The sequence below is a fragment of the Glarea lozoyensis genome, assembly GCF_000409485.1.
Source record: "Glarea lozoyensis ATCC 20868 chromosome Unknown GLAREA10, whole genome shotgun sequence".
NCBI classification, from domain to species: domain Eukaryota; kingdom Fungi; phylum Ascomycota; class Leotiomycetes; order Helotiales; family Helotiaceae; genus Glarea; species Glarea lozoyensis.
In genome coordinates this window covers 1,665,209-1,681,347 of record NW_007360984.1, presented here as the reverse complement: position 1 = coordinate 1,681,347, position 16,139 = coordinate 1,665,209, and the positions used below count along the sequence as shown (strand labels likewise).

General features: G+C 46.1%; 4 protein-coding genes across 4 annotated transcripts; 2 read left to right on the top strand and 2 right to left on the bottom strand.

The window, feature by feature from the left end:
- Window positions 1-41: 41 nt before the first annotated feature.
- On the bottom strand, window positions 42-817 carry GLAREA_05559 (Thioesterase/thiol ester dehydrase-isomerase; the record flags this gene model as incomplete). The annotated part of the gene is made up of 3 exons (XM_008078848.1): window positions 42-265; window positions 321-607; window positions 756-817. 3 exons carry the CDS (start codon window positions 815-817, stop codon window positions 42-44), a joined length of 573 nt encoding a protein of 190 aa, XP_008077039.1.
- Window positions 818-3,157: 2,340 nt separating this feature from the next.
- On the top strand, window positions 3,158-4,107 carry GLAREA_05558 (uncharacterized protein; the record flags this gene model as incomplete). The annotated part of the gene is made up of 2 exons (XM_008078847.1): window positions 3,158-3,900; window positions 3,954-4,107. The coding sequence occupies 2 exons, from the start codon at window positions 3,158-3,160 to the stop codon at window positions 4,105-4,107; spliced, it is 897 nt and encodes a 298-aa protein (XP_008077038.1).
- Window positions 4,108-5,925: 1,818 nt separating this feature from the next.
- On the bottom strand, window positions 5,926-6,732 carry GLAREA_05557 (uncharacterized protein; the record flags this gene model as incomplete). Its single annotated transcript, XM_008078846.1, has 1 exon — window positions 5,926-6,732. One exon carries the CDS (start codon window positions 6,730-6,732, stop codon window positions 5,926-5,928), a length of 807 nt encoding a protein of 268 aa, XP_008077037.1.
- A 3,512-nt stretch (window positions 6,733-10,244) lies between these two features.
- On the top strand, window positions 10,245-14,999 carry GLAREA_05556 (WD40 repeat-like protein; the record flags this gene model as incomplete). The annotated part of the gene is made up of 2 exons (XM_008078845.1): window positions 10,245-14,723; window positions 14,781-14,999. The coding sequence occupies 2 exons, from the start codon at window positions 10,245-10,247 to the stop codon at window positions 14,997-14,999; spliced, it is 4,698 nt and encodes a 1,565-aa protein (XP_008077036.1).
- Between the last annotated feature and the right edge of the window lie 1,140 nt (window positions 15,000-16,139).

The following is a 16,139-nucleotide window of genomic DNA, read 5'->3' as shown; positions in this document are numbered from 1 at the left end:
TTATTGACATTAAAACTCCTACTTATATGGTGACCTCAAACTCATAGTTTTGACTTTTCCCTACCAACATCAACGCCCTCCTTATCCCACAAATCATCCCACCCAACCTTAAACTCTAAATGCTTAGGTTGCGTTGGTACGGCGACTTTGTGTTGTTCACAGGTTGCATAGATCGTCTTTCCATCCAGACTTGACATCGTTCCCCGAATCATGGCCATAGTCTTTCCTAATTGAACAACCTCACTATAAATTTTTACCGTGGTTCCTAATTCCATGTCAATGGCTATTTTCATCTGACAACAGGGTTGGGGAATACTTACCAACAGGCACGCCTCTCAAGAAACTCAAGTTCAGAATTCTAGTCACACCACCTAGGAAATCCCAATATCCTTTCCTTGATAGCGGACCCAGAGCGGACATGGTAGCCATATCGAATATTACACCAGCGGCTCCACCGTGCATTACACTATTCAAGTTGGTCATTGAGGGATCAATGAGAAGGTGGTAGGTCACTGTTCCTTTGGAGGAGGCGTCTACGAGTTTGAGAGAATTCATGGTGTGAGTGTCGAAGCCTGGGTATGGTTTAGAGGCCGATATGAGGTGGTATCTAGTCGTGTTAGTTATGGATCAATACACTTCGGCGAGGTAAAACAGGCAGAAGTTGGTAAGTGTAGAGATGAGATTAACGCGGATGAATGTCACCTGCAAGTCGTAGGAATTTGTGATAATTTTACCTACAATAAGATCAGACTTACCGTTCGAAGATGGCCTCCACAGCCTTCATAGCCCTTTCACGTGATTCTTTATCCTCCTCCATCTTGCGTTTTGACTGAAGTGCTAAAATGATGCTTGGAAAGTTGTGATATACAACCCCGCAGCTGCGGCGACTTGTTTTGGCAGTGGTTTGAATTACAATAGGAAGAACGAAAAAAAGCTAAAGAATGAGATCATGGTGATTGAGAAATTAGATACAATGCATTGCAGCTACAACAAAAAACATACGAAGTCATACGAAGTCATCTTTCTCAAAGTCGACGATGCCAACGGAAGGCCTTCGGGAACTCGGCTCGGCACGAAGAGCACCCCTCATAATCGCACGTGACCTATCTCAATTCAAGATTGGATGATGGTACAAATAGGAATGAGATAATTGAGATAGATATCTAAGATAAGAATATTCTTCGGATATTTTGTAAAATCTACAATGTAAAACAAAACCGTACTGAAATCCTGTGTTTTGCTCGTTTTGAAGATATCGGACGGGTATCAGATGAAGAAGGTGGGGGAGACCTTCTACGGGAGGGGCGTTTAAGAGGCGTGATAAGACGTCTGACCTGGAGAGACAGAGGAGATTGGAAACGGGATGTCTCACGAACAAACTGGTGGAAGTTAATATTGTTCTTTGAAGGTCGCGTGCGATTGAGATGCAAAGTCTGGAAGTTGGACAACTTTGAACCTGCTCATCAATATAAGAGTGACATTGGATGAAGATTTGTCCCAAGACGGATCATCGGCGATACTTCTTGGGCCGTTTGGATTGAAAGAGGAACGCAAGGATGGCAGAAACCATACAGTACGATGGGTACGAGGCTGGGAGGCTCGTGAGGTCAAGGTTATTTCCAGATCGGGTTGAGCACGCGACATGTTGATCTTCCAGGACCAAGCTCCGAATATTATCAGATCAAAACCGGTCGAACTTCACACGACGCGACCACGCATACGTTCGACGGTACGACTTCCGGTGGCGGTGTGAACGAGGACCGATCTGGACCTTCACCATAAGTTTTCTTCGAAACTCATCAAAGGTGCAATTCGTTCGCAGTGGCGTTCATCTCGTCGTTGCAAATGGTTGATACCACGGAGGAGTACGTCTTCAAGTGGAGTTGAGCACCAAGGACGCGTACGTTTAATATCAGATCTCTCCACCACCATCCCAGCCACATACTCGGACGCGATTAATGAATCATTTATTAAACATTGATTATTATACAGTAGGACAGTAGGACAGTAGACAGTAGGACTCCGGAGGCTGCAGCTGGATCTCAAGGAAGTTCTGCAGTGCCGGCTATCTTGTTCCGTGTACCTGCGGCTGCACGAGAATAGGCAAAAATGATGGCCGATCAGTTAATTCTTTACTGCGTAATTATCTATTACCACAAGAGACAATAACTGTCTGATGCAAGAGAAGGAGATATCACCGCTCTCTCTTGGATCACACCTTGGACTACAACTACTTCAAGTACCTACCTCTACCCTTTCTATGCGGAGTCGGAGGAGTACCTAGGTAGTGGAGGCAGCGGCCTGAGTCGCTAGGCGTCATCAACCTCCGCGACCATGACATGACATGGGCTTCAGCTTCCCACGCCCCATCGGCGCCAACATTTGGCTCCCCTGCCAGCAGCTGCCATCCCACACAACAAGAGCCGTTCCGTAGTATCCGACCAATCACTCCTCCTCCAAAGATGCCCAAGATATCCATGCAGATCAATGCTCCTTCGACATCCCTCGCCATCCCCGTCTGCCATTTTTAGTCCGTGTTGAAACATCCACTTTCGTCGACATAATCTGCCAAGTTTGAAATATCCGCTTAGCAACACCGCGAGCCAAGAGAAGGGCATGTGCCTGCTTGCCCAAAAAGTACTACCGTACGACGAGCTGGGCCTCGAGGAGGGGGGGAGGGGGACAAGATGGCTCTTCAAAATGGCCTGGTACCCAGCGAGTGGTACTGGAAAACCTGGCTCGATTTACTCGTCTTTTCACCTGTCAACCCAGAACAACAATTACTCACTTCACTCTCTCTCGCATCCTCACCAACCTGGAAGTCACTTCTCGTCCCAAAAGTCTTGGCTTCACCACCAACCGTCTCAGCCTCTCGCGACGACCGTGCAACGACGTCAAAGTTGCCAAGCTCAATTTCGACGGTTCGCAGCCGTCTTATATACTTGGCCCCGGGATCAGGAAGGAGGATCACCCGCTTGCTTTCCATATCGCTGCTCAAAGGTAGCTGGCGTTTGGCAGTTGTCATACCAAGTAAAAACATCACCTACCAAGCTCGACAAGAAATTGGCCAACTCGCGCATACGGGTACATATATATCGAACGTATTGGTACGAAAAGGGGACGGGTTGGCTAAATCGAGCTTCCAACAATCACCAACATGAGGCTTTCGCAATTAACATTCATCACCTCACTTCTGCTACCCTCAACCATCGCAACTCCCACTCCCGAAAATGCGGCGCCAGAACAGCCAGTCGACACGAAATACTTCCACGAACCTGGGGCGGGCGATGATATGGGACATTACGACATTCGATATTACGCCGGCCAGCCAGTAACTTACGAAGAACGCGGGGATACCTTACATCATCTCATTCGCTCATACCTTACAGTCTTCCGAGAGAAGAATGTCGAAACCTGGATTGCGCATGGAACTTTACTAGGCTGGTGGTGGAATGGAAAGATTATGCCATGGGATTGGGATTTGGACACCCAGGTTTCTTCGTCGACATTGACTTGGATGGGCGAACATATGAATATGACCTTCCACAATTACACTGGGACTGGTTCAGATGGGCTAGAGGTCCACCGTGAATTTCTTCTCGACGTCAACCCAAACTCTCGGGATCGACTGCGGGGTGATGGACAAAATGTCATTGATGCTAGATGGATCGATACACGAAATGGCCTTTTTATTGATATTACCGGTCTTGCAGAGACGGATCCAAGCATGCAACCTGGTATTTGGAGTTGTAAGAACTTCCACCGATACCGAACAAGAGATATATACCCACTTAGAGAGACGGAGTTTGAAGGTGTACCGGCTTTGATTCCTTATTCATTCGATAGAATCCTCACCGAGGAATACAGCGCTAGAGCATTAACCAAGACAGAACATGAAGGGTATATTACTCAAATTTTCTCATCTTTTGAGATCAATGCTAACTTCTGTGCAGACACCAATGGATCCCAACCCAAAAAGAATGGGTCAAGAAAGAATGGAATTCCCAAGAACCACTCAACCCTAACCAAGGCGCCCATGTCCCTAGATCGCTCGACGGAGAAAACAAACCAAAAGCAGGCTTAGGCAACCTGTTGAAAATCTTCTAATCATGAAAATATACGATTTCGGTACCATAAAATACATACAGCATTCGGCTACGAAGATACCCAGGGGCGTTAAATTTTGGCGTATATGGGCGTTGCATTGCCGGCGTAATGTTTTAACCCATTTTTGGGTAGATGGAAAATAGACATTCTTGTTTGATGTATCAAGAGATGCAGATGACAATTTGGGTAATGTGATCTTGTAGATATAATAGAATACTAAAATACAGATGAAATCTTCTAGAGTTTGCACTCCATATGGCTCCTTCGTCAATGCTTGCTTGTTTTCTTCCAAGCTCACCTTGCTTACGAGCATTACTAATGCTTTCGAACGGAGACATTCTGCCTTCTTCTCGAGCTTGGATCGTCGTGGTTTCATATCCCATCCATGGTGTCAGCGCGCATGTACGAGGGTTCAGTATGTAAGCTCGCGACATGACAGTCATCCCTACTTCCCCTGTCGTCAGAATCATGACAGCAGCCATTCGCGTGAAACGTTTACATAAGCTGGTGAATCTATTCCTACCTTTGTGTTGTAGCCACTTTTAATGCTTGATTTGGTATATTCGCATTGGTGATATCGTATCCACCACAACATTCTCGAAAGCCATGAACCTGGATATAGGAATAGCGTGTTCAGATGGTGGCTCTCTTCATTAGCTACAACAGGAGAGAAATACTTTGTGTGACGTACTTCCATATATTGTATACTCCAAGTCCAAGCAGTGGAAACTTATGAAATGCCATACCTATTGAGCTTACGGTAAAGAAACTCACGTTTCTTGATTTTCCATTTTATCAGAGTAATCCTTGAACTTTGGTAAAAACGCAACCGTATACTTCGAACCCTACAATCACAATTATTTGGGGACCCAACAACAACACTTAGGGTTTCAGCAGCAGATTAACAACCAAGTCCAACTGGGTTTCACTGGTCTATATACGTTAAAACAACGAGATCTGGCTATCTTGTTAATATATCAGCTGGTGAAGTTTTGGGTACGCACAGAATTGTATCACGCACTAATGAAATACCTGAGAATGAAATGTGCCACCCCGTGTGAACAAATGAGTTCAGCATCTAGTTCTCGCTATCCTTCTTCATATTTGATGCAAATCACCACGCCTTTTAGTTCGGAGGCTGGGAAATCTCGGTTAGCAGGGGTTTGGATTTGCGAAGTGAACTTTTTTCCCTACTTGTTTTGTTGTGTAACGTCTTGGAAGTCATCTGATACAGGAGCGGGGTAATGATCGTATTGTGGTTCGGTGAGCATTATCTGGGGCCAGAAAGGTGAGATTCGAGAACGAAGGGTTACTGTTCCTTAGTGAGATATTGAAGTGATTGACTTCAACATAAGTCAAGTAGTCAATTGAAGTGGTCTTTTAGAAATGGGACAGTTGGTGAGACATTAGTAGCAATATCGTTTGTGTTTATTGAGCTTAATGATTAATGCTAGTCTAATTTTGTAAATGAGATGATGTTCTCTCACAACCTCTCGTACTCCACCCAACATGGTGGCTATTTCGAAATCTTCATAAGGTACAACGGGGGAACTTCAATAACCTATCACATTCCAAAAGATTAAATTGCAAGTTGATAAATGATGTATTGATAAATGTATCCTAAAATGTAGATAATATGTAAAGTAGTAGTTAACAATACCCGTTCTGTTTTTGTCTTTTCCCCTTATAAAACTCATTTTTTTTCAAGTCTTCGTTTCCACGAAGAGTTAATTTTGTAAGCACCGATTCCATAAATTCTCAATCAAATTCCAAGATAAAAATATACCGAAATCCCCATGTCATTTCTCAAAGGATATTTCACCTCCCGACGACCCGTCGTGCGGTTTTCATGTGGCGTTTAATAACATACGGTTGAATGATACTCTTACATCCACAGTCGCACATTCTTCTCTTTCCCCTCTTGCGCGGTCGACCGGCTTTGGCCAACTCAATCTGGATCGCGCGGGATAGCTGCGTTTTTGGAATTTCCTCAGGTGCATCTTGGAGTCCACCGTGGACGTTGCGTAGAGCATGATAGTTGATTGGTGTTACTGGGACGGCCCAGTTATAGACTGTGATTGTTGGGACTGTTGAGGGGGGTCCGAGGACAGGGGAGGGTGTTGTGAGTGTTTCTGTGGGTGTGGGCGTGGATGGAGAGGGAGTTGCTTGATAATTTCCAAAAGAGTTGTAATCTTCATGTAAGAATACAGTGTTGTTCTTAGAAGCTTGAACAGAATGAGCTGGGAGTGTTGGAAAGGCGTATTCGTCGTGGCTCATCTGGTAACTGGGAACCGAAGATGGTGTTGATGCTGTGTATGTGCTCGGGGTTGAGTTGGATGGGGTAAATACCGTAGGTGTATTTGAGTCCGAGTGTTCATAGGGGGGATGACCAGCAAAGCTGCCTTCCAGGCCTTGCAAGCTACTTTGCCTCGGAGTTTTTACAGGTGGATAGGGACTTGGATTTTTACGAGACGGAAGCCAGCATTCTGACGAGCTTTCCACAGCTAACATTCTTCTTAGCTCTTGGTTTTTGAGAGACTTCTCTGTCCTCGTCAAAAATGAAGAGGCTGGTGAAGAAAAGTGTTCTGTTCTTAGAGTAATGCCTAGGCCAACACCCACGCTCATTTGTTCATCGTTCTAAAAGTTGTGGTTGAACAAACCAGAACTCCAGGTCCAATCCTCGGCAGTGTTAGCCATACTGTCGCTCTTTCGTTGCATGTTTGGTTTTTGGTGTGAGGATAGAAGACAACACTTCAGTTTGGTTGCGAAGGAAAGCCGATTCCAAGGTATCAAATAGCACAGTGTAAAGAATGAGTGATCAACAATTTCCCATGGATTTTCTGATAAAAACCTAAAATAGAGTGCAAAATATAGAGTATTTTTCCTCCCGGAAACACCCAGAAAAGGGTGCAAGTAAAATGATGTTGAAAAGGAGGGAGGTGCAAAGATAATAAGAAAGAATGTTTCAAGTCTATATAAGATCTTATAACAATTAAGCGACTAGTGAAAGCGGGTCCATACCAGGTTCAAGCAGCGAATATGTACCACCTAGGTTTAGACATATTCCAAAACCTGTATATACCTAGGTAATCAATTCTCGGTTATTTCGTCTAAACCTCCTAGTTACAGAGTCAACGATATTCACTTTTTTCCTTCCGGTGATGATGGAGTGTGAGAGATACAAGAATGCCTCAGTTTGGAAGATCGCGCCAGATATTGCTACTTGAAGTAAGGAGTAGTCCACTGGCATGTATTGATGTTAGCATTCTAATCCCGTTTCGGTTGACCAATACATGTTAATCGCTCGAGGTGCATCAATTCTATTACCTTCTACGGTAAGAGCAACCATGCTTAAGTCGATAAGGCGATGATAAGAGTTACTTTAGCTGTTGGAGTGAACGTCGAATTACGGCAACTTGCCTTGTTGAAAAATCTAATATTCTCACCTTCGCTTATGGGTGGGAAAAAGGGGTAATACAAGCTCTGCGATTCACTAAGTCGCCGACTATGATGCCCCTTGAGAAGAAGAGCTATAACGTTCTCAATAATTATCTCGATGTCCAGGAATTAACTGGTAATTCACCTAAACCTTTCCGTTCACTATCTATCTCAAGCAGCAACAGAATCTAGATTCGTCTTAGATAATCAAGTTCGATGATTCTAGATTTAGTTATCATACAAATGCCAAGTATAACAAACCTATAATGACAGATTGAACAACGAGAATCGAGCTGTGAAAAGGGGTCTTCCTGGGTTCTATTAGCACTGACGCTCGCAACGAATAATCCCAAAGTTATGGCATTCCTGAGAAGTTACTTCCAAGTAGATGAAACATTTAATCCTGTGCAATGCTCATCCTTAGACGCGACAAAAATATTGTTCTTTGCACACTTTTTACCAATAAAGCATATATCAAGAGTCCAAGATGAGTTGGTCCAATATGAGCAATGAATCTTGCTGTTAATTTTCATATTTGGAACTGGCAACTTATCACAAGCATACTGAGCCTAGCGGATCATATAGACTGGCGTTGCATTTGAATACCGTGATACATTCAACACTACGTAGTGCCCCGAATTCACGGCAAAATAAATAGAAGTAGACGTAGTCAAGGCCAGCCATTCGAAGCCGTGGGAAATGTTTCCATTTCAGTGACGATCCTGCTATTATTTCACAATGTTCTTGAATATCAAGATGAGAGACCACAAAGCACACTTTGAGGCAATAAGTTTGAAAAAATATTCAACTCGTTCCAGGAAAATCGATGTACTAATCGGCAATCATGTTATGCCGAAGCAATAGTCCTGATTATTTTTCGACGTCGATCGAACGATATAGGCCAAATATTCGGGCTTTGAATTCTGTAGGTAGAGTGTGGTATGTAGGATTCTGAGCATGATCTAGCCCAACTCAATTATCACTGTAATAGAATCTAGCTAGGCATGCATGATGTTTGTTGAATGCTGATGTAACACTCAACACCGTGATTCTGTTAAACTCAGTTACAACTGTCCATCGCTTACTTGAAGAACAACTTTGCGGATTCTATTCTGATTAAGGACTCATCCACGTCACGTCATAAGATCTTCACGATTAACATCTCAACCGTGTACTATGCCTAACCCTAGTTTCGGGGTAGCACAAGCTGTTTCGCCCAATAATCCATTGTGCATCTGTCTCCTTCTAGAACCAGTGAGTTTAGACTAGCAGCCACATAGCCTTTCTTGGTTTCCAAAGACACCCTCCGTGTATAGAACGCTTGAATATGAAGAACCCAGCCCAAATGCGATCAGCTCCTCCTGTCAGTCCATCTTAAAGCTTCACAGACGGATATAGACGTCCACGCAAGGTAGCCGCCACTCCCTTCGCCCCAAAAGACTTCGTAGCCACTCAACACCAATGCCGGTCCATTCAGTATTCATAGCCACCTGCCTCTTTGCTTCCTCCAGAGCGGTTCCAACAAGAGCAAAAGCTGTGTTGTTTATAGCGCCAGTATATATCCCAATCTTATCAAAGGTATAGTTTGAAGTTCCAGACCAACCGCCAACTCCAGACGAAAGACTCGAGCCGGAAGCTCTCGGTTCAAACCAATTGCTGCTGAAATCGAAGAAACAATGGTCGGACCAGTGACACGAGGAGGCGAAGAGTATCAGGAGGAGAAAGGAGCAATACACGCATGGCCGATTTAAAAAATATGTGCATATGAAAAAGAGGAATATGAATATTGGTGAAGCATTGGTAGGTATGAAAAGGAGGGGTAACCAGCTGGGAGAGTCAGCGCACTTTTCTGGTGATATAGATATAAATGAGGGTGAGAAGGGGGCGAGAGGGGAAACCATATCTGTAGTCTGGATTACATACCTCCTTAAGCAGAACATTGTTGCTATCTATCGGTGCTGCGTGTTTCAGCCAGCTCGGACGCAGTCATCACCAAACCTGCACACGGGGGTATCTGCATACAACTCGTCGATTCAGATGGCTGCAGTGTGGACAATCGGGATGGAGGGATGGATGGATGGATGTGTATTTGGCAACCTTTGTACCGACTGTGGCTTGGGACTCGAGGACAGGCCGACCGCGGGATCTTCTGCGTGATGGTGCTGCCAGCGTGGCCGCGTGTGGGAAGAGGAGAGGAGGTAGAGCAGTGGTGGCGGGTAATGGTATCACTCGTAATTGTTAATGTGATTGTCGATGAAGGTATTCGTACAACTGAATCTCCGGATCATGGTGGGAGGTCCAAGGAAGGCCCAGAGTCCAGACAGACACAAGCAGACGAGACGAGATCCTCAACTTCAAGATTCGCGAGGAAGTCGCGCCCCACCTCCCCGATCTCAGCCAATCAAGGCCGCCACGACGCCCCAAGCAGCATCACCTCCAAAGGTCCAAGCTCCAATACATTTTCCATCATCGACTTCTGTCGTTTGCTCTTCACCTCCAAACAAACTTCCATCATAACACTTCCATCCACGACATTCTCCTTGCTCGCGAGCAAGAGCTGTCGCGGCGGTGTTTCTCTTCCATCGGTCACGTTAAGTCTCTTTCTTGCGTATTTTCACGTCCTCTATTGAGCTTTTCAGAGCATTTTAACGACGTTATCCGCGCCTTCGGTGCGCTTCGATTCGAACATCACTTTGCCCATGTCTGGATATCCTGGCGGCTCCGGCGAGGGCGGTAATAATGGATTGGATTCGCTGTTTGCCCAGCTCCGCCAACAACAATCCAAGCCCGTCAATCTAGAACCCAGCTACAGCTACTACAACAACGGCAACGGCGGCGGTAGCGGCAGCAACCCAGCCTTCTATGGCCATCAGCCTTCTTCATCGCAGCAATCTGTACTGGGAAGCTATCACCAGCCCTCCGTCTCCTCACCTTTGCCAACACCGCCGATACACAATCAACACCCTCATCACACCTTCGCCGTCATGAGTCCTGCCGAACCTGCTCAGCCACGAATCGCGACAGCGACTGGAGGCTCATCCAATGCTGATCGCACTTCCAGTCTGCTCAATCTTCTCAAGTTCAGTCAACCCTCGTCCGGCTCACCACATCAACTAGCACTAATTGGAACGCTATTGCCTCCGTCGCGCCAGCCGTCGATGAGCTTTGGTGGCCCTGAGGTGCAAGGACAGGTCAGCGCCTCTGCTCCTGGACGAGGTGGTTCCGATCTGTTGGCAGCCTTGATGGGTTCCCATTCTCGATCTGCGCAAGAAAACAAGCCCGAGACAGACTTGCCACGCGCTACTTTCACCAATTCTGCGTCCCCGCCACCGGCAGACACTCAAGCATATCTTTTGAATTTGCTACAGCAGCCAAAGCCGGCTCAATCAGACCCAGCACTCCAGGTGAAATCAGCTAACGTCTTAACACCTTCAAGCAAGACGAGCACACCAGATGCTGTCGAAGATCTTTCTGCAGCTTTGAAAGAGGCTTCTCTGGATCTGAACTTGATGGGTTCATCCGCCACCGAAGGCAATCCCTCGCTCGCGAAAGAGCCCAGCAAACTGGCTAGCCAGACTGCTCAAGGCCTTTTCACCTATGTCAACCCCTTTGAGCAGTTGGCGGCTTCTTCGCCTCGAAATCGGACACCCAAAGCTGCCACGCCTGGGCCCGCCATTTCAGGCGCTTCAGCTCCAGCGATCCAGATTCTGAAACACCCACGACACGAGTCTTCTCCGGATAACAAGCGTAAGATGGACGAACGAAGCACGATATCAAGTCCAGCCCACTCGAAGCGAAGACTTGATTCAGTATCTCAACAATCATCTGCCCCGCCCACTCCTCTTCCAGATGGACGCACTCCGCTTGAGGCCTTAATTGGTATCGGTGCTGCAGGCACAGGAGCGCAGAATGGGAAGGAAACTGTGCACAATGCTCTTAGCGAAGTTGGTGATAGAGTTGACAAGCAAGTTCAGGAGGCAATCGCACGTGCGGAGCGGGATGAAAATCAGGCTTCCATCGAGCAAGACCTTAGAGATCTATTGTCAGCGAAATCAGACAGTGATTTCAAAGCGCAAGCCGAACATACTGCCCAAGCCATCAAAGTCGAGCTCGAGAAGGAGGAAAATAGTGGTGCCCTGGATGGGTTACCTACCCCTGTCGCCGAGGCTGTTAAGGGTATAATTGACGAAACTGCTCAAGGTCATATTGCAGATAGTTGGGAAAGTGCTGACGCAGAGGCTGAAGATAGTCCGTCCAAGGCAGAGGAGGAACACATCGTGAAGGTTTATAATTTTCCGATGAAGCCCTGGATCTCTATCCATATAAAGTCCACAGACGAACCTCGTCCTACGTTCCGAGAGGAGGCGATAATGGATATTGCCCGTCTGAAGAAAGAATTCGACCAGATTGATCGTACCCTTGTCACAGCTTCTGGGACATTCATCGTGTATGGAATGTCTAAGAATGGTGGTGTTCGTATCATTAGGCAGGAGGACGGAAAAGATGCTCGGGTTTTTACAGAGACGCAAGATCGAATTTTCAGTATCGTCACCTCTTCCTCCCAATCCGACTTGAAAGAGGCCGTGATTGCTACTGGCGTGAGCGGCACGGTTTACTGGGTGTTGATCAAGGATGGTGAAGGAGACCATCTTGATGATTCTATGCCGGAAATGTATGGATTTGCTCTGCCGCCTGTTCAATCTCAAGACAACGAAACTCCCGGTGGTGTTTTGAAAACCAGAGCTCGAAAGAGTTCAAATCACCCCGAGTACTTTGGCGTCGGTCGTGGAAAATTCATCCACATCATTTTCCCATCTGTCATCTTAAAGCGCTCTTTTCTGAAACATGGAAAGGGTCGTCTGGTTGATACGGACAAATACCTTAGCCATCTATCACTCAAGATCAATGCTGGGAAGGCTGGCAAGGATTTCACTTTTAGTGAGGATGATTCCACGATTGTTTCCCTCGACAAGGCCGGAAAAGTCAAGTTTTGGGACATTCGAAGTCTCACCAAAAACAATGGACTCAATTCTGAGCACATTGAGGTCAAGGAGCCCCTCATGACTTTTACCACCACGCCCGCAAATGAAAAGTCTTGGCCAACTTCCGTCTTGTTCGTTGACAAGCTCCGACCATATCAAAAAGGTGGTGCTTTACGTTATATGATAGTCGGCATGAAGCAGAACCATACCTTGCAGTTGTGGGACCTTGCGCTTCAAAAGCCGGTGCAGGAGATACACTTGCCACACAGCAAAGAATCCGATGCCGTTTGTAGCGTACTGTATCACGCCGCCACGGGCATGATTATCGTTGGTCACCCCACTCGCAATTCAATCTACTTCCTTCACTTGTCAGCGCCGAAGTATAATTTGCCAAAGTCCATTACCCAAACTGAGTATATGGAAAAGATACTCTCTAATGATCCGACGGTTCTGAAGCCAGATTCTACTGCCGTGATCAGCGGAATGCGAGAATACTCTTTTGCGAACAAAGGTTCACTTAGAAGCGTTGATCTTCTGTCGAACACGAATGTCAACTTGGTTGAAGGCGAGGCACCCATAATGTTCGAGCTTTATTGCATGCATTCCAAGGGCGTAACTTGTCTGGTCATCAAGCAAGCTGATCTGGGTTGGACCCTAGATAACAAAGTGATTCATCTTGTTGCATCTCCGGAGAAGTCTGGAATCATCTCAATTGATTCACTCAATGAGTTGCCAGCTGCTCCCCCATCCGATGCTGGCGAAGCTGCTGCTGCGTCTCTGCCACCACAAAGCATCCCACGGCCTTCTGCGAAGGAATTCACGCCAAAAGAAGCTCCAAAGAAGACAGCTCCTGCAGATATTTCTAGCTCAACGACGAAACTTGATGAAAAGAAGGATAATGTCGTTTCTAATGGAGTTTCGCCTGCAGCCACTGCCACGGTCGAGAAGGCAGAAAAGAAAAAACGGAGAAAGGCAAACTCATCGTCAGAGAACCCTGGCTCAACCTCTACACCACAGCCTACACAAGCAAAGGCCATCGTCCTCGATCCTTCTTCTCACGCTCGGAATGGTAACATGCCTAAGGCTAACAACAACAATCGTGTTGCGGCGCAAACACAAGAAGTCAGTGACGCTGTTCTCAAAGGTATAGAGGCTCGCGTCGCTGCGGAAGTCAAGAAGTCCTTTGCCGAATCATTGGACTCTTTGAAAAAAGACATCACAGATGATAGACGTACGCAGACTGCCGTGGCCGATGCGAAGCAAGACGCAATGCTTCGTTTGGTTTCAAGCACGCTTTCGGACAATATTGAGTTAACGCTTGGCCGCATTGTCGGGGCTAGTATACAAAAGTCTGTCCTTCCGGCTATTACCGAAGTAGCGTCAAAGGCCGTAAATGAGCAATTGGGCTCCAAACTAAAGGAACAGGTCATGCAAACTGTCCCGTTGGAACTCCATAAGAGTTTACCAGACGTGATAGCCAGGGCTCTTCATCAGCCTCAGCTTCTGAAACTCATGTCCGATTCGCTTGCGCAGAGTGTTGCATTTCAGGTTGAAGAACAATTTTCTAATCTTCTACAAGGTGTCATCGTCCCTTCTTTCACCGAACTTGCTCTCCAAACCACACAGAAGATCTCAAGCGATGTACAGCGACAGGCATCTGAGCAAATCGCTCTGATCGAACAACAGCGACATACAGATAGCATCAAAATTGAGCAATTAACTCAACTTGTTACGGGTCTGACTGAGACTGTCTCATCGATGGCTGCTGCTCAAGCTGAGTTCCAAGGGCAATTTCTAAAGCTTCAGAAGCAAGCTACCGGTGATAAGCGCCAGGTCTCACGGCAAACCGAGTCTAGCGTCTCTGTGGAGAGCCAACCAAAAACCGCAGCGTCAGAGAAATCGCCTGAGGAGGCAGAGTATCTCGAGATGTTAGCCAGTATCCAAGAAGCTATGAACGAAGGCAATTACGAGAACGCTGTCATTCAATGGCTTCAGACCCGCCGCGAACAAGACTTTTTCAGGAGGTTCTTTTCCAAGTTCAACCCCAATTTCGTCCAAAGTCTCAGCCCACTCCTGTTACTCTCGCTCGGCGCAACTATTACCATCAACCTCGAGGATCAGTATCTTCTGCAGAGAATAAGCTGGTTGGAGACCATTCTAGCGGCTTTTCAAGGAAGACTCAACGCTGGCGAACTTGTGAGTGGAACTCCTTAAAGTATCATTACCTCTGTGCACGTGCTAACGATCATGTAGGAGGAGCAAGTACGAGAACTTATTCCGAAGATCATGGGTATATACATACAACGTATTGAGCATCTATTCATGCGCGTGAGCGTTATCTCGGCAAATGATCCAAATCTAAAGCGACTTTCAATGCTTGTCACTCTTGCCAATCGTATACTAGAGGCTGGTCGAGAATCAAGTAATTCTGCCTCGGGGTCCGTTATAAGTGGTGGCAGACATTATCATTGAGACATGTTCTTACTTTGCATGTTAATCACGGTAGTCTCATCGCGAGGTTCTGAAATGGACGCAGCTTTAGTGACTACACTTCTGTTTATGTAAATTTACACATTATCAGCGGATCTGTTGTTTATTGGACACATTTGATAAGGACTTGCTCAAGAGATGCTGGAATGCTCTCAATTAGCTGGTCGAATGAATCAATATACTACTTACCATTGTGCTTATACTGTTTCCCCTGATGATCTGACTCTGTAGTCATGTGTCGTGAACAAATAATGTAAATAGGACAATAGACGAACCTTAGGGCAAGCTGCGCACCGGGTTAAAATGAGCACATCAACAGGTCGCCAAGCCTGCCATTAAGATTGTCAAGTTACTCCTCTTAATAACGAGCCTCCCCCAGGGGAATTCAGATTTGAGCGAGGTTGCCCAGTTCAGTCGAGCTATCATATATCATTCTATTAGTAACGAGTACGCTCCCGATTCTGGAGCCCCGTTCGAAAGGATAAATCATTCAATACCTCTCTCTCAAATGTACTGCCATGTTGAAATTTACACTGCCATTACAGTATCTTGTTAACTTCATTAGTTCTGACAAAGAGTCGCCGTCCTATTTGACTTTTGTCTTACCACTACCAAAACAGCTTCGGTGGGAGGCACGTCCCCAAAACTGGGTGTCATAAATGCGTCAGCAAAAATCATTGGAATATAGGAAGGATGGTTCGGGTTTGAGCTAGACAAGTGTAGTTAAATTTTCTGCAGTCCTTGAGTTCAGGGACACGTAGTTTCTGTGTTGAGTTAGCAAGCATTAGGGAAGGATTGCCAAAGCTTTCTGGGCATAAAGAAACCTGCCAAGCCAGAGACCAAAGTGAGTGTTCGTGATTAGGTGCCTCATCCTTACAGCTCTACTGCCGTAATATCATGAATTTGCACTCAGCGAAACGAGCGGGACACCGGGAAGATGTTGCTAGCGAATATGTGGGTTGAAATCTTTGTTTTGTAGTCTGGACTTAAAGTTGTCGCGTTGAAAGAGGCATATACCATCATACTGCTTGCTGAGGCAAATGGATGATTAAAATTGTTCAGAGCAGGCAAAAACAAAGCGTCTTACGGTAGAATGAGTCTACCAAACATCATGAATTCAGC